Below are 23,466 nucleotides of genomic sequence, written 5' to 3' on the forward strand. Positions count from 1 at the left end.
ACTCATCAAGACTTTTTGCAATTTCACTGAAAATTGTCAGAGGCATGGAGGGAGTTCATGTTGCACAGCACGTAGCATCTTTCCTGTAAACCTCTTTACAACAAGGAAATATCTTTTAGATAAGTTTCTTCTCCTAAAATCTCCCCCTGATTTGCCTGTGGGAAATGGGGTAGATTGAAGGGTGGGAGACCTGCCTCTTTCTTCATCCTTCCCCCACAACCGTCAGCACCTCCTCTTCCAAGATGCTCTCTCCTGCCCTGCAACGTGGCTGGGGTATCTCCCTTCTACTCCACAAAAGGATTATCACAGCATCTTTCTTTTAAAGCCAACCTCCTTCCTCCAGCCACCTTCGCATAAGAGCTACCAGGAAGACATTTTCTCCATTTTGTTATGAACTGTACAAATATGCTTTTCATGTGTGGTTGGATACGGTTATACATTCACTCATTAACTTGGAGAAATCTATTTCAAGTACCTGAACTTCATCTTATATATGAGCCTTGAGGAAACGGGACAGTTTGGCTTAGTGGATAAGTGCTTGGACCCTGAGCCCACCTGGGCTCCTCTCTTGGGGCTACCACTTTCTATCTGGGTAAAACAGACAAATTAGGGGCTTCCCTGGTGGCGCAGTGGTTAAGAATCCACCTGCCAATCCAGGGGACACGGGTTCAAGCCCGGGTCCGGGAAGATCCCACATGCCACGGAGCAACTAAGCCCATGCGCCATAACTATTGAGCTTGTGCTCTAGAGCCTGTGAGCCACAGCTACTGAGCCCACATGTCACAACTACTGAAGCCCGCACACCTAGAGCCCGGGCTTGTAACAAGAGAAGCCACCGCAATGAGAAGCCCGAGCACTGCAACGAAGAGTAGCCTGCACTCGCCACAACTAGAGAAAGCCCGCGTGCAGCAACAAAGACCCAACACAACCAAAAATAAATAAATAAAAATAAAAAAATAAAAAAAAACAAATTACCTGAAATCTTTCAGTTTTAGATTCCAGATCTATGAAATGGGGAAATAATAGTACTTGTCCCATAGGATGGGGAGTGGTATGTCATTTAATTTTCACAACATGTAGAGTGCTTAGCATTGTTTCTCGCACATAAGTTTTCCCCAAATATTAGCAATTACTTTTATCTTAGCAATATTTATACCAGCAAAGAGAATACATTCCAATCACATATTTTGTTGAAAACCTAGGTAGTGGCTTTAAATGTGTCTGCAAATTTTTGTCACTCCATCAGGAGAGGCAGTCAAATTCCCCTCTTCCAGAATATGGGCTGGCTTTAGGGCCTTGCTTCCAACCAAACGAATTGGGCAGAAGCAAAAACATGTGACTTAGGAGGCTAGGTTAGTAAGGCAGTGCAGCTTCCCGCTTGCTCTTTCCAATGTGTCTTGGGACACTTGCTCTGAGAACCCAGACGCAATGCTGTGAGGATACCCAGAGCACATGGAGAAGCCATGTGTTCTGGCTAACAGTGCCATCTGAGGTCCCAGTTGACAGCCAGCATCAATCAGCCACTGGACATGTGGGGAGGAAGCCTTCATCATGACTCTGCAGGCACCATCTGACTGCAACCAACACCTCAGATGATAGCCACCTAGCTGAGCCTGGGGTAGGCACACTCAGGTGATGTGGATATAGCAGTGGTGAATCTTGACCCGATTTGCCACTTATATTCTTTATTATTTCCTAGCTGTTTTCATGGGTGAATGTCATAGTTACAGAACAACATATGAGTTACATATCATCTAAGTGGCCTCATTTTTAGGCATATTGACAAGTGGCCTTTGTAAAACAACATTATGTGGTGCCATAGACTCCTATGGCCAACATAATACTCATTACACTTTAATAATTTCTTATCTTTGACGCTAGACTGTCCATCCTGTGAGAGTAGGCACATGGCAGCCATAGTTACCACTGTATCCTAGAATAGTGCTGGCACATGCTAAGTGCACAACAAATATTTGTTGGTATGTGTATAGATGGATGGCTGTCGTTCATCTGGTTTAAGATGTTTTGAATGGCTTTCCAAGTTCTGCTGGCCTAAAAGACCTGCTGGCACCCCACTTTTACCATGAGCTGGCTTCTGCTTACTTTCTGGGTTTATGGTCTACCTCTCTCCTTCCTGGACATCACATTCAAGACTTACTGGATCCCTCAGAGTTCCCGAAAACCACGCTATTCTCTACCTCTTTCCATCCCCCACCCAGCCCCTGGCCTTTGTACTTCTTTCTCTCTCTCTTGAATGTCCTTTACCTCTCCTGGTAATGCCTGAATTCCTGGACTTCCATAAGTCACTTACCTGATTCCGCAATATTTAAGCCTCCCAGTAGTACCCAAAGCTGTTTGTAAGTCACACCTGGCTTGTGGCTCTTGTCAGTGTATTGCAATGATTGTTCACAAGTTTTTCTCATTTTCAGGAACAAGAGCCCTTGAGGAAGGGGCCTTTATCTCAGAGATAAGATGCTCTGTAAATATTTATTGAAGAAATGAACAGACAAATCTCCTCCCTTGGAAATCTTGGCATTATCTAGAAAAATGGAAATCTACCCAAATTGCTTTATGGGAGTCACCATTGTCCATTTGGTTTCTTCTTTAGGCTTATGAAGCCTCCAGAACTCTGGGTTCAGATTAGAAATCTACTATGAGCCAGTATCCCTCTGAGCTGGTCTCCTCAAGAGATAGTTTCCCAGGATAGGTAACTCCAAGATTTCTAGGAAAAGTTTGTCTTTGTGCCTTGAAAAGACCTTAACACATAAGTCTAAATACCTTATGACATCAAGGTACTATGTTTTGCATTCTTTGCAAAATACCTTCATAAGCATGTTCATGTGAACTTCATGATAACCCTGTGGGTCAGGTAGGGTGACACCAGTTCCCCTCAGGACAGATGAGAAAACTCAGGTTGAGAGATGTTAAGGCACTTGCCCAAGGTCACACAGCAGAGCTGAGACTACAGCCTGGTTCAGCTCCTTTTCTACAATACTATGACCTTATAAATGAGCTGCCTAGAACCACACACATTGAGTTTCTTTCAAGAAAGCTCCAGAACTTTCCTGGGGCTGGGAGTGTATAGAATACACATGCATGCACACACTCAGGGTGCCTGGCCCAGGTATGTGAGCATGGCGTTGGCATGTCCTCTCACTTCTACAAGGGTGGGAGCAGCAGTGCGGGGCCTACAGTCTGGCCCTTGCACATGGATCAGCAACTCTCCTGAGAAGGTGACCCTGTCTCACAGCCAGAGAGATAGATTTGATAGATGCTTTGAGCTTATAGAAAGATCAAGGTTAGTTATATAACCTAATATAAAACATGGATTCCACATCAGTTATCAGGTTTTCAGGACACTTTCCTTCCTTTCTTCTTTCTTTACCTACCATTTAATTAGAACTGAGCATAGAAAGTTGAATAAGAAAAACTGGGTCCCTCCTCAAGGAGCTCCCGTTGATGGTTTGGTTCCATTGCTGCCTCTGGTATTGGAGCAACATGCCATGACCTCCCAGTATTTCATCACTTAGAGTGATCTCCAAAGTTGAGTGCACGCACCCCAGGCACAGTGCAAGATAATCTACTGGGGTGAGAAAGAGGGAAAAAATAAAAATTTCTATTTCTGTTTGGTTCATCTCAGTCTTTCCTAATTTTTATTTTGGGTGTTTTGTAATACACATATTAATTCAGTAGTACACATAGTACACACACACACACACACACACACACACACATATACTTATATATAGTATGTCCCCAATTTTATTTTTATTATACTGATAGGAATTTCTGATAATAAAGTTTGGAAACCACTGCTTCAGAACAAGGAAAGTTATTCTTTGAGGCAGGAACCACATCTCTTTTTTATTTTGTTCTCTGCTCAGAAAGCTATGAGCTCCTCAGAATGGCCATCGCTATATGGCCTGATCTCTTGGCTAACCTGGTTGCCTTACAAAGCACAGAAGCACAGTGCACACACTTTCTCCTCCTCCCAGGATGCCTCACCTGCTCCGTAATCACCTTGGACCTTTGGGAAGAGCTGGGAAGCCAAGAGAAAGGTGGGGTGGGGGAACAATCTCTCTTCAGCTTTGCCTGCTCTTGTTCAGACAGATGGCTTGTCCAGAGAGAGCCGGTATATTACTCCACACCAGTCCTTGCATGCTTTCTTTCCTGGCTCCTGTGAATTTTTGCTTCCCATTCTGTGCCAAATAAACCAGAACAATGAGACTCAGCCTGAAATCACAGGCTCCTAACCTCCTCAAATTGTTTTGAAATTTGAAGGAACCTACCAATTGTAGATGATGCCTATTTGATTGGAAAAGGGGGACAGAAACTGTAACAGATCTCAGATTTCCTAAGGATATCCTCCCTGACCATGAAAGCTATTTAAGATTAACTTGGCGGGGAGAGCTATGTTCTGGGGGGATTCAGTCACAGTCCAGGGACCAAAGCCCCGGGGGGCCAGTCGTCCTGGCCACGTTCCCCATAATCAGTGTTCTGCAGAGGCCCATGGAGCGGAAGACAGTAAACCCTGGAGAGGCCCTGCCCCTGGCAACTAAGTGTTCAGCTAAACCTACTCCTTTCACCAGTGTTTGACAAATTCTGCCCCCTCTTTTAGCAAGATGTGCCTAAGGCTTCACAGTCTTAGAAGTATTTTTCATATACTTCAATACTATAACTAGACTTTTTTGTACCTAGACAAAAAAGTCTAGGTATAGTATTTAGATATAAACTTCCAAGTAAGAAACAAATAGTAATACTTAATAGCGCTGAAAAATACTACCAGATTATTAGTTCTTTCCTCTCCTCTTTAAAAGCATGCCTCCGTGTATTTATCTCTTTTCATTTTCATGCATGTCTGAGGACAGGCTCATCCTAGGAGAGTTATGAACATCTTCCAACCCTCCATATTCTCAAATGTTTGGGGAACTTCCTGACACTTGCTTGGTCCAAAGGCACCTATGTTGAAATCAGGGAAGAGAAATAAATGGCTCCATGTGAAGAGCATGACCCCCTCAAGTGATTACCCCCAGAAGACTGGTTCAAGATAAGTGAGGGCTTCGTCGTTCCCATCTGTGGATGAAGGAACTGAGTGAGGCTCCACTTCTATTATTAACAGTAATAACAGTACAATAGCTAGACTTGCATAGCATTTACTCCAAGCTTACACTCTTCTAAGGGCTTCATGTCGATTAATCTATTTAATCCTCAAGCAACGTTATGATTCTAGTAGCCCCACTTTCAGATGATGAAACTAAAGCACTTAGAGGGCAATTTGCTTGAGGTCACACCACCACTGAATGACTGGCCTCACACCCTAGGAGTCTGGCCCCAGAGTCTTTTCAGGGGTTTGTCCTAATTCACGGAGCCAGTCAGGGGCAAGAATAAGGACACCAAATTTCAGTCTCTCAAGTCAAATACACCTTTCCCTGTTCTAAACGCTGCATCCTCTGCTTTGACTGATTATAAATTGCTTAAACTTTTCACATCTTGAACTACTTATTTGAAGAGCCGGTTCTAACTTCACTCTGTGGCTGAAGTTCCGTTTCTGTTCTGGTTACCACAGCCAATGCACTTCTTGGAGAAATCATTTTCCAGACTAGTTTCTTGGGACATCATTTTGCTGGTCCATTTCCGCATGTGGCATTATAGACAACGGAATTCATCTGAGAAACACCCCGGGAAGGAGATTCAGAAACTGGGCTGGACAGGGTGCACCAGAGAGGGCTTCTGTGTTGCAGTTTGCCCTGGACAGGGGAACCACTCTACCTTTAAAAGGCTTCCTGGGGAGACAGCAACTCTACACACAACTGCTCCTTATGTCTGACAGCTTACCCTGGCAATAAGTTCCCTTTTCTAATTTAAACCTTTCAAACTGCAGCTTAACAATAAACAGTCCCTGAGTGCCTGCTCTGTGCCAAGCACTAAGAGCTTATCTGCATTATCTCATTCTATCCCTCATCAACCCCATGAGGGAAGTGCTGTTATTATCCCTCCTTCTTAGACCTGGAGGCTAAGCACAGAAAAAGTAACTTGCCCAAAGTCAAACAACTATTTAGTGGTACAGCCTAGATTTCAATGTAGACAATCCCCCTCCAAGGACCAGTTTGTAAACGTTATAATGGGCTCTCTGTTGAGGCTCCGTTTCCTGTGTACAGGACCCTGTGCTAGAGAGAAGGGCTATTTCCTGGCATTTGGATCATAGAATTGCTTCTGCCCCCACCCCCTTTTTTTTAAACAGATAATTAGCTTTCAAAAGCCCTCGAGTTCAATGTTCATTGAATGTAGGAGGTGACTAATTGTGGTTGGGGATATTTTGAAGGGCATGTACATAAACACTGGCTGGAATGGATGATGAAAGGCCATTGTGGTCCCCCCTGCTGTGGGGCAGAAGTCCTTGTAGCCAGATGGCCTTGTTCTGGGCCCTGACTCCCTGTGGTCCCGCTTTCCTGTGCCTTCATAACCCTTGGTGCTCACCTGGTACCTCTGACATCTCGCATAGTCCTCTGCAGCTTCCTGTTTTCCAGTGAGGTGTGTAGGATGAAGGGATGGTGCCGAGGGCCTGGACCTGACCTATACTTACCTGTGCATTCTGGGAAGCAGGCCTTGCTTCCTAACAATCTAACAGAATGCTTTGGGACTTCAAACTTTCCCAACTTCTGATCATCAAAGTAGAAACATTATTGCTCTACCAATAGAGCACTAATTTGTGTGAGAGACATAGGGAATCATGTTGTTGGCAGTAACTGTGAGTGTACTGAATAGCATTTCTTCATGACTATTAGTGTGAATTTACACATAGTTATGTACATACCTCAGGACTGGGATGGAACTTGCTCAACAAATGTAATATGAAGAATTATGGTGGGCTCAGATCTTTTAAAAATTTTCCTTTTAAAAAATGCTGCACCTGGAATATAGCCAACATTTTATAACAACTTTAAATGGAGTATATTCCACGAAAATCTTCAAATCACTAATCACTATGTTGTATACCTGAAACTAACGTAATCTTGTAATCAGCTATACCTCGAAATAATAAAATGCTGCGGGGACTTCCCTGGTGGTGCAGTGGTTAAGAATCCGCCTGCCAATTCAAGGGACACGAGCTCGAGCCCTGGTCCAGGAAGATCCCACATGCCCTGGAGCATCTAAGCCCGTGTGCCACAGCTACTGAGCCTTCACTCTAGAGCCCGTGAGCCACAACTACTGAAGCCCAAGCAACCTAGAGCCCGTGCTCCACAACAAGAGAAGCCACCGCAATGAGAAGCCTGCGCGCCGCAACGAAGAGTAGCCCCCGCTCGCTGCAACTAGAGAAAGCCTGCGTGCAGCAACAAAGACCCAACGCAGCCAAAAATAAATAAAAATTTGTAAATAAATAAATAAAATAAAATGCTGCACTTGATGTTGTCCCCTTCCAACTTCCTGTACTTCACCTGCAGTCAGAATAATCTTTCTAAAACACAAACCTGGTCATATCACGCCCATCCTTAAATCCCTGCCATGGTCCCCATTACTGTCACGTGACAGTGCAGTCTCTTTTTTTCTTAATATTTTTATTTTTATTTATGTATATATTTATTTGCCATGTGGTTCAGCGTATGGGATTTTAGTTCCCCGACCAGGGATTGAACCTGGGCCCTCAGCAGTGAGAGCATGGAGTCCTGACCACTGGACCGCCAGGGAATTCCCTAAAGTGCGGTCTTGACAGGACATGCCCCGACCCCCGCTCTGCTCTTTGCCCCACTTCTCTCCATACTCCCCCTAGCACTATGCACTTTAGCCGCTCTTCTTTCCTGCTTCCTCTAACCTCCAGGCCTCATACAAGCCCTTCTCTCTGCCCGTAAAAAGCTCTCCTTTAACCTCCCACAAGGCACACACTTCTCATTTGTCTAATTCTGATGCATCTTTCCCTGACCCTCACTCAAGCCCCCATTCCCCTTAAACTAGGTCAGGGGCCTGTGATGTGTACCCTATCCCAGCCCTTATCACCCTTTATCGTACTTACATGTTTAAGTGGTCTCCTCCTTAGCAGCTCTGTGAGGGCAGGAAATGGGTCTGCCTTACTCACATTGCTGCATATAGGTTGTGGCATAGAGTGGGACTCAACAAATGTTTACTGAATTAATAAATGTATCAATGACATCTCCAAGATCTATTGAACTGTTTCTGTCAGAACTTCAAAGAGGATCACACAAAAACTACAGATACCTGAACCAGGCTGATGTAGAGAGCTATTAAAATAGATCGAGGGTTTCCCTGGTGGCGCAGTGGTTGAGAGTCCACCTGCCGATGCAGGGGACACGGGTTCGTGCCCTGGTCCGGGAAGATCCTGCATGCCGCGGAGCGGCTGGGCCCGTGAGCCATGGCCGCTGAGCCTGCGCGTCCGGAGCCTGTGCTCCGCAACGGGAGAGGCCACGACAGTGAGAGGCCCGCGTACCGCAAAAAAAAAAAAAAAAAAAGATTGATATATACATACATACATACACTTAGCCACATTCCTCATCTTGACTCAAGGGAGACAGCTGCACTATCACCGGGAAGCCTTCCACCAAAGTGGCCCACCAGTCTTCTTGCAAACTCTGAACCACACTAGGTAATTCTAAGCCCTACCTAGGAGTTCTCAAAACAGGATTGCCAGGTTTCCCTAGTGGCGCAGTGGTTAAGAATCTGCCTGCCAATGCAGGGGACACGGGTTCAAGCCCTGGTCCGGGAAGATCCCACATGCAGCAGAGCAACTAAGCCCACGCGCCACAACTACTGAGGCTGCGCTCTAGAGCCCGCGAGCCACAACTACTGAGCTCACGTGCTACAATCACTGAAGCCCGTGTGCCTAGGGCCTGTGCTCCGCAACAAGGGAAGCCACCACAATGAGAAGCCTGTGCACCTCAACGAAGATTAGCTCCCACTCACCGCAACTAGAGAAAGCCCGCACGCAGCAACGAAGACCCAACGCAGCCAAAAATAAATAAATAAATAAACAAACAAAAACAAAAAACAAAACAGGATTGTCCTGGGTCAATCTTATGATCAAAAGTGTCAAGTGCATTCAAAATGAAACTGAAGCTAGTATATTCACTTCCTTAAACATGGACTGAGAAGCATTCCTTTGGCATGGATTTTGTTTTGGATTTTGATCTAGGAATCAGTTTCCTGTTGATTACAGCATGCAAAACATGCCCATATTTTATACAGACGTATGTTCCAGAACTGATTCCGTTAACGCAATGGTTTTCGAATCTCATTTTGTCTCCCACCTGCGCCCCCGACTCCCATGCCCGGAGATATTTGGCAATGTCTGGAGTCACCTTTGATTGTCGCAATTTGGAAGGGATGCTACTAGTATCTGGTGGGTAGAGGCCAGGGAGGCTGCCAAACATCCTAGAATACACAGGACAGGCCCCACAGCAAAGAATGAGCTCACCCAAAATGTCAACAGTGCTGAGGCCAAGGAGCTCTGAGTGGAGATGACACTCTGTAGATACCTTGGTGCACAGAACTAGGCCCTCTTTGTCTGTGTGGTGCTCTCCATGATGTATGAAAACAAAGCAGAAAAGAATACATTAAAAAGCAATAAGAAGGCTGTGGTTCCTCCCCTGCCTGTGATTTAGAAATTAAGATGCACAGCCTGTCTCTAAAGTAGAATTATTCAGTTTGGGGAGGCTTCCTAGGTAGATCCCAGTCTTGAATCAATGAATCTCCTATGGAAATATCATAATACAAGGCATTTCGTGTGGAACTGAATAGACTCTTGAGTGTGAAAAGGAGTTTTGGTGAATTCAAAACCATATTTGTTTTTCACATTGAAACCGTTCAGGTCATTTTCTTTTTCTAAGAGTATAACCATTTGGACAAAAATATCCATTTGATATGCAGGTGAAATGTAAATTGCTACTCTTCTACACAGACAATCCAGTGTATTTATACTTAATCCATAAAGGCATGATGTTACAAAACACATTTGTATATTGTGAAGCCATCTGGCATCAAATTTTCCAATTTATAGACAACTTTGTATTTACATAACAAATTATTAAATCAACCATTTTTCCGGTTTATAAAAGGTCACTGAGGTACACACACAGTGTGTATAAAAGCAGATAAGGCTGATAATACATATTTACAGTAGATACAAATTAATCTTTCATATTTGAAGATAATGTTTTTTATATATTTTTTCTATATCAGACTGCCCACTGTTAGCAGGATTTCCCATGCTTGAGTTGTTTATTGCTTTTTGGCTCACTGATTTAATATTCACTTCTGGGTTGTTTACACATATGAATTACTAATGTTCTTATCTCTTTGGCTAATGCAAATGTGATAGAGTGAATGAAAGAAAAAGATAAACAATAATTCAGTATTACAGTTCTGGTTGGTTGATAGTATTTGTTCATAGTCCCCAAATGAGTCAAGTAATGCATAACTCATTTTATACACTACATGGAAAAGTCTTGAGTCTTGCATTACATCATTTGGGCATAAATGGGCAAAGTAAACAAGATACCAGATTTTCAGTAAGGTCTAGAATCTTGGCTTTCTTTTCAGAAAGAGCAATGTCACCAGCATCTTAAACATCTTAGATTTTAAAATCTCAATGCGAAACCACTTGTGACTTACAAGGGAACTTTGCAAACTGCATGGAAGATTACCAAAGTTAACTACAATATGTTATCATGGTCTGAAATGAAAAAAAGAATCACCTCATGGGATAAGTCAGCTGAAAATCTTCATAAAACTTACAGAAAGTAGAACAACCACCCTCCACTCCTCCCAAAATTCTGCAGTGTTAACATTCAAAAAAGAAGCTTGTGTTTACTTAAAAAACAGACATAGCAAATAACTCAAAGTCAGGGTTCAAATAAAAGACTAAAAGTGGCCCACGATATCACAAGGGATGAATATTCTTCTCAAAGAATTTACATGCACAATAGGACTAAAAAGTACAAACCAAAAATGTTCCTTAAATAAATAAAAACCCTGATTGCTTTTAACGCTACAAACAAGACAGATTAAATAAGTGCTGCTCAGTTAGATTTCACTCATTTGAAATAATCTTAAAAAAACACTTAAAGGTATAATTTATTCTCCTTGTGCTTCCTAAGACTTCTAAAGGGCACAAAATAAAATTAGGGACTATGCAGTTCTTTAAAGGAGCAAAATTTTTTCATTCTGCTTCCATTCTCAGATTGTTGAAAAAAAAAGTTTATTTTAGGGAATAAAAAAATGTACTAATGTAGAAGGGCTAGCCTTCATTTTAAAAAAATGAACTGGCTTTTAGTACAAAGAGAATGAAATGGCTCTGTGGGCAAAATTCAAGTACGAATGACCAATTTTTTAAATTGTAAAGTAGGTGTAACATTTAAAAAACTGTTACAGCACTGCATGTAATGCTAACAATATTTACATTAACTGCTTACATGAAACCATAGAACTGTAGAAGAGAGAAAAAAAGAAAAAAATCTGGGTTTCCCTGGTGGCGCAGTGGTTGAGAGTCCGCCTGCCGATGCAGGGGACGCGGGTTCGTGCCCCGGTCCGGGAAGATCCCACATGCCGCGGAGCGGCTGGGCCCATGAGCCATGGCCGCTGAGCCTGCGCATCCGGAGTCTGTGCTCCGCAACGGGAGAGGCCACAACAGTGAGAGGCCCGCGTACCGCAAAAAAAAAAACAGAAAAAGGAAAAGAAAAAAAACCAAACCTGTGTGGACTGAAACAATACCTAGCACCCACATGAAGCCATAAGCAACCAGTGAAATCATGGGCACAAACATACTTTACATGGTCTACTGATGTAAAGTATACACGGGTCAGGGATGCAGAAACCTAATTAGTTTAAAATATCAAAAAGAAGTCTTGGCAGACATAAACTCAGTCTGAAGACAAAAAAGCAAAGGCTAAAAAAGCTTCTACATATCAACACACACAAAAACCCACATACACGCAGACACACCCAATACGCAAACACACATACGCTGTGAATCTGTAAATAAAGACAACCGTGTAGACAAAACAGTAGAAAAGCAGACTGGTACAAAAAAAAGGACAACATTAATGGTTTAAACATACCAAATACATCAACTTATAACAAAAATAGTCAACTAAAGTACACAAGGTTACTTCAGGTGACTGCAGGAAGGACCAGGCAGGCAATCCGGCCATGACAGGAAAGACAAACTCAACCTACCCCCAGAAGGAAGGGTTCCTGCCTCCAGGCCATGAAGCCCAGTGTAGCCAGTTGCACTCCATCAGGCTTGTGGGTAGGGGTGAGAGTGGGAATGGAAAGGACAGAGAGACACAGGAGACCTGGGAGAAGAACTAAGCTGTTGATATCAAAAGTGAGCCCAGGTGCAGCGCTCTGTGCTGTGGCCCCGAGAAACCAAACAGAGGAATGACCTTGGTCTCCTTTTTCCTGAGTGACTGGAACTCTGCTACATCATGGGACTGAGGAGCTGGAGGGGTGGATGAGAGAAGAGAAGCGACGTGGTGGGCATTTAACGGGTTCAGAGCCTGCCATTGGAGGGCCTCCCAGAAGCCGAAGCAGTAGGCTGTGGAGGGAATCCCAGGCAAGGGGAAGAGGCAGTGCTCTCCCGAGGGTTAAGGGTTTGGAGGTGGGGCTGGTGGCTCTAAGAATAAAGAGATAAGGGATCCCTTCCTTTGACAACCCATCAATTGAATCCAATCCAATCAATTTCAGGCTGAAGGCCTGAAACTTGGCTCAATTGCCTGGGAGATAGGGTTATACCACCACCACAAAAACTGTGAAAAAAAGATATTTATGTTGTGCTACATTTCTTATTAATAACCTTGTACTTTACAATGGCTCACAGTTTTAGGTTTGTATACTTGCAGTGTAGTATTTTCTCTCTACATTTGTTTCACATTTTTTTACTTAATATAATATAAATAATTTGGTTAATAGATTCAACCTGCACATTTCAGCCACATTAATATATATAAGAATCTATTAATGGTATAAATAATTCTTTAAATAAAATAAATCTGATATGTTACATAATACTGATAAAAAATTACCATTGCTAATAATTTCATAAGCCACCTTAACTTCTGGTGTAAGTAATACTGATGAATGGATGTGAAACTTGCTTTGATGATTTGTACTTATTTTTGCTGCTATAGAAAAACTGAATTATAATCAACCTTACCTCTGATAATGGTTTCAAAGTGGGGCTTTGCCTCCATGTACGGAAACAGAAAGTTTTATCTTGTCAGGTATTGTTTGCAAAAAAACCTCAACTCTGAGCGTCAGTGGTGGTGCAGCATAAGCTTTCTAGTTCAAGAGGTGGCTATCAAATGTTAACTACAGAAATGATTGAGTAAAATATCCCATCTAAGATTTTTTTTTATAAAACCTACTCTACTTTAAAACTTAGGTAAAAAAAATATGCAACAAATGGTTGCAGTTTCTGAATTCTTAATTTAGACCTGTGAGCCCTTGTCCCTTTAGAAATCTGCAAGGTTTCGATTTCCTAGACACCCGAAATCAAGTCCAGTGCTTCCAGGCAAGGTTCATTCCAAACAGACAATATAAATGGACACTCAGTGGTGTGCAGTGTATGTCATAATTCAGTTAATACATTATCATGCCTTTTCTCTGCTGTTAAATACAAAAACAGCATCTCTTACATTATCATAGAAAAGCATTTAGGTTGTATTTTTATTTATCACTTTACACTTGTAGTCTCTGGTAGGTGTACTCCATAGAAACCAAAGAATTTTGTACACTATTTCTTTGTACAATAAAAGATAAAGTGTGCATTAGGTATGCTTGTACATGACAATATTGTACAATATTTACATTTTTGATATCACCATGAAATTCTGCATTTTCTATATACAACATGGAAAATTCTTCAGAAACATTTGGACTATTTCTTATAATCACAATTTTAGTATTATAGAAAAAGAGTTTCTCAGTAATCTCTTGACCATCACTCTCATCATTCAGGGATTCTGATTGGTTTTCCAGCATTCATTATCCTTCCTGATCCAAAAAAAAAAAAAAAATATTGTATCGCTGTTTCTTTTAGCACCCTGTGGCGGTGTTAACCATCTGCCATAGTATAAATATTGATATAACAGTGGCTATATCAATACTTATATACAGCTCTATCTGTGCACATTCCTTTAATAAACACTGCGCATTGGTGGAGTAGTCCCTGTTATCTGGAGATCTTCCTCCTCTTGGGTTTGGGGGGTCTCATTTGTCTGTCTCCCTGTGGGATTTGGTGAACCTGGAAATAAAAGAGATGGGGAAAAGAAACAACAACAACAGAGATTGAAATCACAAACACCATACGATTTCCGACAAAGAAACAGGGTAGGGAACAGACTCTGGCCCTCATTTTCTATCATTGCTATCCTGAGGCATTTAAAGTTTTTACCAAGGCCCAGATCACAGCGTGCCCACAGTCACTACAGAGGATGAGAAATCTTGGAAACTAACAAGCAGAGCAACACTCTGTGGACCCACCCCCCCAACTAGTGGAATACAGAGGAGGAACTGGAAAAAAAAATCAATGTGGGAAATGGGACTTGCAGTTGCTACCCCCGTTGTCCATTTAAGACAAAAATAAGACGTTTCCCATCAGAGATTCCCTGAATTCCCTAATTTCACTGAAGTCTGGAAAAGTGGATAAATATATACTAAACATATTTTCTTCTTTATTTCATCACTGTACTTATTTTATAACTGCTAAGAAGGGTCAAAGATAATACAAACATGCTCACAACTCAGCCCAAGGAGGTTTACTTAGGAGAAGAATCGGATGGAAAACAGAATACCACTACCATCTGTTGGCAAATCTAAGCTTGTGTAGCCTGGGAAGAGCAATTCATACAACTCATCTCTATATACAAATGCGGAAACTAGCCGCATTTAGGGCTGTGCGTCAGATCGAATGTGGTAGAGCAGCAGCAGCACTTGGTTCCCAGGTATCAGACAGCATGTATGGTTTTGAGGGGCAGAGGACAAGCGCAAGGGAGGTGATGAGGTGCCCCACGTTGTATTGTGGCTGTTGTGATACAGATAGGAGGAGGCAAGGTCAGGACCCAGGAAAGGCAGGATGCGCCCAAGGCAATGGTGTAGTAAATGCTTAACAATCAGCTCCCTGTGGAGGGACACAAGCCCACTGTAGCCTATGCCAATCTCTGTGGTATAATACATGTTTTCACCACAGCCAATTTCAGGCTACCAATGGGATGCCACAGAACTCAGACTTAGGAAGGGATGTGCGGAATCAGCTCTCAAGATCCACTACAAGTTGGCTCAAATGCATGTTTTAAAGGTAATGTTTAGATAAAAGCAAAGGCCAGTGCTATTCAGAGTCAAATACAGAAAACTTTAAAAAATAACACCTATGAGCTTCTCACACTGCTTCATCCTCCTAACCCCTCCACATACATTCTTTAAAACCACTAGCCTCTGATAAAGAGCCAACTGAAACCTTTTTAAAATTGAGGAAAGAAGCCTTTATTCAAGACTGCAAACTAGTAACCTGTGGATCAAATGTGGCCTGGAAAGGGATTTTATTTAGCTATATGGTGTTTTAATATTTCAAAAATAGTTGGCAACACTAAAAAATGAGAAATTTTACTTCTAGACTTGTAGCATCTCATGAAAAATGGGAAGATCTTGCAACACTGACACAATTCCTCACATGGCTCAGATGTGCTGCAGCATGGAAGCAGGAGCTCCTTCTGGACAGAGCACAGCCCCCAAGTTGCCAGGGTCCCCAGCACTGCTGACTGCCTGCTGGCCACAAAGGCCAAATGTCCTGAGACAGAGACTAGCGAGATATTGCCAAACCCATTTCTCTTCTTCCTGAGCAGGCACGGTGTATAGTACATTTAGTAGTCCCCTTGAATTAAAAAGGCCACATGATGGCCTTTGGGTGAGGACAGTGGAAAGTTAGCACAAGTGATGAGCTTTCGGGTCTGGCCCATAAAACCTATCCTGGTGTCCTCTGTGTACACAGTCTTCTCTCCCCTGCTGGGCTGGATGCAAAGGATGTAATGGAGCACTCTGAGGCCCTAGGGAAGGGTGGACACTAGAAACAGAAAGAATCTGAGCCCCTGAATGATGGTGTGGAGCAAGCCCTTCCTCAACCAGGAGGCCCAAGTGAGGAACCATCTTTATGGCGCTGAGCCTCTAAGACTGAGACTTGGTACACAGCTTACCTTGACCAGTGCATCTTGGTTGGCATTTCTTAATCCACTGAAATTGCTCTTTTACTCATACCTGACCCCTTTTACTTAATGATATTATTTGCCTGGCCCTAGAAGGCGTTTGAGTTTATAATCTCCGCTCCAGAATTTTCCTGTAATTCTACCAGGAAAGTTAACATCTCAGGGCCTCAGTTTACCCACTTTTGAAATGATGTGTCGGATCACAAAATCCCTAAAGTCCATACCAATCCCAACACTCTATGAACGTATAACTTATCTCTGTCATTCAATAGTCACTAGACGACCTGTTAGGATTCAGATAACCTTCTTAACACAGTGTCAAGTAAAAGTAAATTACCTTTCATTGCTGAGTAGCTTTTGATAATTCACATTTATTAGAGATTATCAAAATTGTATTTTGAGCATTTACATTAGCCAATATATAAATTAGAGAATGACGAGTAAACTTCTCACATTCAACACTATTATATGCACCATCCAAAAAAAATGTAAAGAAAAAGTAGACTCTACTTCTTTAAAACCAGTGGTTATAGTGTTAAATAATTTAACAACAGAATTTTGGGCCAAATATTTTATGTTTTTACGTAATAGTAGAAAGGAAGTGAGAGGTCTATATACTCTTGATCTTGACCCTATGTTCAGTTTCCCTTTTTGTTTTATGGGCAGAGTGAAATTTATATTACTGAATACTTAGGCAACACTAATGATCACTGCTATTCTGAAAGTCAAATGTAAAAGCCGTGATTTGAACTTCAATATTTTGCTGCTCACATTTTAAAAGAATGTTATGTGGGGAAAAAAAGGTACTTATCTCAGGAAAAAAACATAGTTAATACCACTAGGTTATTTTTTCTTAAGTTATTTTTAATCTTTTCTGATATCAGTCTTTTTCTGAGCCTAGTAATTTAGTATTGCTATGTGAGTGGCTTGACAGTACTTAAGGGACTTTACCAAAAAGTATAATACAACTTATTCCCAAAGAAACACAATATAATGGAAAAATAAATTAACTTACAGTCCCAGACATTTTGTCCAGTTCACTCATGGCCTCATGAATAGCAGCTTCTAAATGGTTATTTAGCTTTCCACTTCTGGAATTAATGAAAACAACACACCAGATTAATAAATTAAAGAAACAAAATCTCAATGTAATTCCCTAATCAGAGAACAGAAGTACCCATTCCACAAGAGAAAGTCAATTTATATTTACATTTGACAATTCAGATGACAAAACACTCTGGGATTCTCACAACTGAATACTAATGATAGTCACATAACTACAGAAGAAAAATTGAACACATGATTGGGGAAAATGGATTCTTTCCCCTTCCACATGTTTCTTCTATAGTCTGATGATTTTGCAAGAAAGCTGGGCCACAGGTCTCTTTTCCCACAGATGTAGCTTGTCCTCTTAGAGTCCAGCCTGCTTTGCATTGCCTTTTGTTCTGGTTTGTCTCTTTTGCAGGCGGTCCGGCTGTGTGGCCAGAGGAAGGGCTCTGAACTTCAGGCTCTGGCCACTAGGGAGCTCCCTCTACCCTCTCTGGAGCTCCTGGCTTCAGGAGTTGAACTAGTGAAGGCTGAAATCCTGGTACACATTTGTTCCAGGTGGGAAACAGTTCAACTCGCTACACCTGAGGCTCTGCCACATTCCCCCCCCCACCACAAACCAAAATGACATAACTATTTGAGCAAATAAAGAATGATGGGCTCAGAGTGTCTATCACTCGTCTGACCTTTTCTCTGCACTCAGCATACCATCACATGTACTATAACACATGGAACATCTGCCATGATTGAAAGTTTTATCTAGGAAGCTGTTGAACTAATTACTAAAATCAGGCAAATCTACACTATCCATGTCTATAGTTAGGTACACTCTAATTTTTCCTTCTTCATGCATATAAAGAATTACCCAGTTATTGTGAGTACTAAGGTGATTCATTTCATTTATCTTGTCACGACAATTACCAGAAAAGCTGCAGAGGTAAACCTTTTCAAAATAGGCTGTTAGCATAGCTTTCCAAGAATTAAGTCCTATCCCAGCATCTACATGGAGACTGGAAATTTGCAGTTGTAGAAGACTTTGGCTCACAGACCCATTTGGTTTGGCTCACATCATGTTTAGAAACATATTTGAGCTTTAGTGGAATGCTTTTATTATTTATTTATTTAAAATATTTATTTATTTATTTATTTTGTTTTTATACATTTATTTATTTTACTTATTTATTTTTGGCTGTGTTGGGTCTTCATTGCTGCACGCAGGCTTTCTCTAGTTGCAGTTAGCCCTTTGTTGCAGTGCGTGGGCTTCTCATTGTGGTGGCTTCTCTTGCTGTGGAGCACAGGCTCTAGGCACGCAGGCTTCAGTAGTTGTGGTGCACGGGCTTAGCTGCTCCGTGGCATGTGGGATCTTCCCAGACCAGGGCTTGAACCCATGTCCCCTGCATTGGCAAGTGGATTCTCGACCACTGCACCACCAGAGAAGCCCTAGTGAAATGCTTTCAGATGAGGCCTTTTGGTTTACCACAGCCCTCACCAAGTTTTACCCTCATATACCAGGACTGAAAAATTCATACATTTAGTTTCTGTATGTAATCCTGAGTAGTATACTGCTAGGTACCTTGTGGATGCTCCATGTACTTACTAAATAAAAATATTTGTCTAAAGCTGAAACAACGGCTCCATATTTTGGGAAATATATATGCACTTAAGTCAGTTTAACTGAAAGGAAAGATTAATGTAGTGGTTGTAACTAAATTATAAGGGCAATGCAGCACCAACCTCTTCCCCCACCTTTTATTGGCCTGTAAGCTAACCTCTAGCTTTTATATTCTTCCCATTTACTTTCAGAAATGTAAACAATGCAGAAAAGTGCATAGAATAAATTAGCAATCCCTATCAAACCCATTTCCAAAAATAAACTGTTAATAAATTACATATTTCCTTTCATTCTTTTTTATAAAAAAATTAAGCTGAAGTTCCCATGTTATCAATTCCTAGTCCCATACTCTCCCACCCTCCTCCCCAAAGGCAACTAGCTGTGTTGTGTATTCTTACAGTGTGTTTTAATATTTTATATATCCATGAACAGTACCTAGTATTGTCTTTTACGTGTTTTATATATATATATATCATACAAATGGTGTCCTGATATACCTACCATTCTGCAACTTCTCTTTCCCTTTTATTGCTATTTTTGAGTACTGTCCAAGTTGATATAATCTATTCACATACTGTCTTTTATTTACCTACCTTTTCCAGTTTTAAGGGGCCCTGGGCATCTTGTGGAGTCAGTCTGAGTTGTTTTCCCAATGAGGAGTTTGCTAAGCATGATTCTGGGTGACTGGATAGGAATCCGATCCCAGGACTCTGTAGGGCAATTTAAGCTGAGCTGGGGTTGGGCTACGGCCCCTTTTGTGGACTGTTCAGCAAACGTCTTGACAGTATCACAAACTGCCCAGTTGCCTGACAATGTTACCCCTTGTGTAATGTGTTAAATAGCTTTATCCTTACTATTTCTTTTGTATGAAAGTATGAACATAAGTTTAAAAGATATTTGTTATGCATTTTTATTTACTATCTTACGGGTTTAAAATTGACTATGTAAAAGTTCTAAATATCTAAAAAGAGGTAAAATGTTTCAGTGAAAAACCATCAGAGAATCTTGGTTCTCTCACCTTTAATAACAAAAATAGCTAGTATTTATTGAAAAGTTTATAAGTGCCAAGACTTGTATTAAATCTTTATATACATTATTTCATTTAATCCTTATAACAATCTGATGAAGTCGGTATTATGACAACTGTTTGTACGCAATACTTCATGACTTTTTAGGGAAAATTGGTGAAACCAACTGCAATTTTATAGCGAAGGAGATGGATATTTAACTACAAATAGTTTTCAAAAGTAATAGAGTCATAAAAATGTTTTCCCTAACTATGAAAAATTACAGTGACATCACCATTAAAGAATAAAAATAATTCAACATTATTTGTTGAATAAATAGACAAAATTTTAGGAGTTTGTGATTTCATTCTTCAACAAGATATTTAAAATGTTTATAAACACCTTGTATCAATTTAAGGTAATCAGTATGTTTTTCCTTTAACAAACTTAAGTAGTTATTAGAGGGTGAAATGACTACTTTTGGAAGAGAGAATAAATATGGAGATGTGGCGCAGGAAATTACATGAATACATCATTGGAATCAAGAGGTAAAGAGAGTTTCCCAGATGTCAAATCTGCATACTAATTTTTACACTAGCTGGTCAAGTCAGGAAAAAATGAGCTTAAAAGAGGAAGAGAAAGCTCCATGAGTCCATGAAATGAAAAATTAGTCAAAATTCAGTCTTCTAGTCCAGAGGGCCTCCTTATGGAGTCTCTTCTACTATTTTCTCTTCCCCACTGACATTTAATAATAAACATTTTTACTGATGGACACTCTAAAAGCTACTTGATTAAGCAATAGATGTTCATATAATCACATTTCTAGTTATTAATGGAGATAATTGCCACTTACCTTCACTGCCTACATTGTCACACATTACCCTTATCCTCACTAGTTAAAAAAAAAAAGCCAGGTACACATCTGTGAATGGTATGAGAAATAAGAGGGAAATGAGAAGTGCACGTTGCTCTGGACTATCAGTTCAGAATTTAAGCAACTCACTTCGTGTAGAACAGAACAAACTTGGATAAGACATAAATGTTAAGAAACTTCGATTCTAAAACCGAATCCATAGGGAAAGTATGCAGATTTAAGAAAATTCAACACATGAGAGATCAAGGTGGTGGAGTGCGAGGACACTGAACCTACCTGCACACCCCACCCCCTGCCCCAATGAATATATCAAAAATACAACTATTTGTTGAGCAACTCTCGCTGAAAACGACCTGGAGACTAGCAATAATGACTCCTCTACAACAAAGACTGTAGAGAAAGGTCCACATGGAGTCTGGTAGGAAGGGAGGAGAAGATATCTGGTCGGGAGTCGCACACAGAAGAGGAGGGGGTATCACCAGCTTGGAGATCCTCCCTGGGGAGCATGGGGTTCAAGCCACATTCAGGCACCCCAGCCCTGGGGTCCAACACTGGGAAGATGAGCCCCTGAGCTGGTTTGAAAACAAGTGCGGCTTACTGGAGGGCTGTAAGAAACCAAGACTCTGCTCTTGAAGAGTGCATGCACAGACTTGCTTACCCCCCCGCCACACACACACACACACACACACACACACACACAGCAGAGAGACAGCATATTGGAAACAGCCTGGTGCTTTGGCTGGCTTGTCAGCACACTCCCTAGCCTTCACTGGGTTCCTGCTCCAGCCCCTCTCGCTCAGGCAATGCTCTCCACTAGAGCAGGGGCTGCCATTGCCAGTGAGGGTTCACACATTTAGAGGGAAGGGAGCCCGCACAGACCCTCTGACCAGGGCAGAGGCAGCCACTGCCAGTGCACGTATCCCTGACCACATCTGGAGGGAGGAGAACTAGCTCGATATATCAAGTGAAGACACTACTTTAAAAAGATACATGTACCCTAATGTTCATGGCAGGATTATTTACAATAGCCAAGATATGGAAGCAACCTAAGTGTGTCCATCAACAGATGAATGGATAAAGAAGTAGTATATATATATATATAATGAGAATACTACTCAGCCATAAAAAAGAATGAACTTTTGCCATTTTTAACAACATGGATGGACCTGGAAGGTATTATGCTTAGTGAAATAAGTCAGAGAAATACAAATACTGTATGTTTTCACTTACATGTGGAATCTAAAAAAAACAAAAACAAAAAAAATGAATGTAACAAAACAGAAACAGACTCACAGATATATAGAACAAACTAGTGGTTACCAGTAGGGAGGGGGTGGGGTGAAGGGCAAGAGAGGGGAAGGGGATTAAGATGTATAAGCTACCAGGTATAAAATAAGATACAAGGATATAACATACAGCACAGGGAATATAGCCAGTATTTTATAATAACTTTAAACAGAGTTTAATCTATAAAAATATTGCATCACTGTGTTGTATACCTGAAAGTAATACTGTAAACCAACTATATTTCAATTTTAAAAGATAAAGACAATTTAATACAATAAGTATCATTTCTTGGTTTTAAAGTAAAAGTGTGATTTATGTTATTACTTTATCACTCTCCAGATTCATAAAAATAAGGTTACTGAACAAATATATATGTACATATAGGCAGAAGATTTGATCCTTACTTAAAATCATATCTAAAAGCTATGTAATCTTTTTCTTTAATGAAGCTATTTCCTCTTTTAAGTAGAAAATGACCCTGAGTGATTCTTCAATAAATACATTAATATTTCTTTTGTGATTAGGCTGTAATAAGCACATCACTTTAAAGATATTTATTTATTGTACAGTTTGATTTGATTATAGGATACTGAGAATTAAAATGACTACATAATGCTCTAAACGTCTAATATGGTGATAGAATGTTTCAACTGGCAAAAATAAACCTACCCCCTGGTTCTCCTCCTCCTTTCTGATCACTATTCCCATCTCCTTCATTATCTCTAGTAAATGTTCAAGTGCCACAGCGTTCAATCCTTAGCCCACTATTCAAATTGGTAATATGTGACTGCAGTCAGTTTTACATAATCAAATACCACTTCTTCCCAGTTTCAGACTTGTACCTGTGGGATCACAGGTACCTCAGACTGCACTCAACAGTTTTCTCCTGTGTTCCCCATTTCAGTTTCCACTACCCATGAAGTCACCCAAGCTAAAACCCTGAGAGTTGTCCTTGATTGCTTGCTCTCCTTCACATTCCAACCAAATCACCATGATGTTCTGTCAGTTTTACCTCCTAAATATATCTTGATCATATTCCTTCTCCTCCATTCTCATGGCTCCCCTCCTGGTTTGAGTCCTCATCCTCCCCTGTCCTCTGACAAGGCCTCCTAAATGGATGCCCTTGTCTCCAACACTGTTCTCCTAAAATTTATCCTCCATATAGCTATGTCTAAAGTGAAAATCCAACCACCTGTCCCCTTCAGGCACTTCCAATAACATAAAGACCCACGAGGCCTTACTAGGCCCTTTATGGTCTGGCTCCTGATTATATCTTTGGCTTCATCTTTTACAGTTTCCTGTCCCCTAAATCCAACCGCTGATCTTATCTAAATGCTATCTCCCACCTCCACCCCATCATCCTCGTTTCCTTTGTCTGGCTAATACCTATGCAGTGTGTACGGTTTGGCTCAGCTATTAGCTCCTCTAGGACAT

The 23,466-nt window shown here is 41.2% G+C and overlaps 1 protein-coding gene across 14 annotated transcripts in view; it reads right to left on the reverse strand.

Moving 5' to 3' along the window:
* Nucleotides 1-389: 389 nt before the first annotated feature.
* MBD5 (methyl-CpG binding domain protein 5) overlaps nt 390-23,466 on the reverse strand; it is a 413,679-nt gene continuing 390,602 nt past the window's right edge. For all 14 annotated transcript variants that reach the window (XM_089916847.1, XM_089916845.1, XM_089916843.1 and 11 more), the window contains 2 exons: nt 17,221-17,296; nt 390-14,251 (listed from right to left, as the gene is read on the reverse strand). In XM_089916847.1, coding sequence (XP_089772973.1) covers nt 14,180-14,251; nt 17,221-17,296 — 148 coding nt within the window. In that variant the 3' untranslated portion in view covers nt 390-14,179. The remainder of the gene's footprint in view (nt 14,252-17,220; nt 17,297-23,466) is intronic.

The sequence above is a fragment of the Delphinapterus leucas genome, chromosome 8 (assembly GCF_059928025.1).
Source record: "Delphinapterus leucas isolate spDelLeu-1000000601 "Yukka" chromosome 8, BTC_Dleu_Yukka2, whole genome shotgun sequence".
Lineage (NCBI taxonomy): Eukaryota > Metazoa > Chordata > Mammalia > Artiodactyla > Monodontidae > Delphinapterus > Delphinapterus leucas.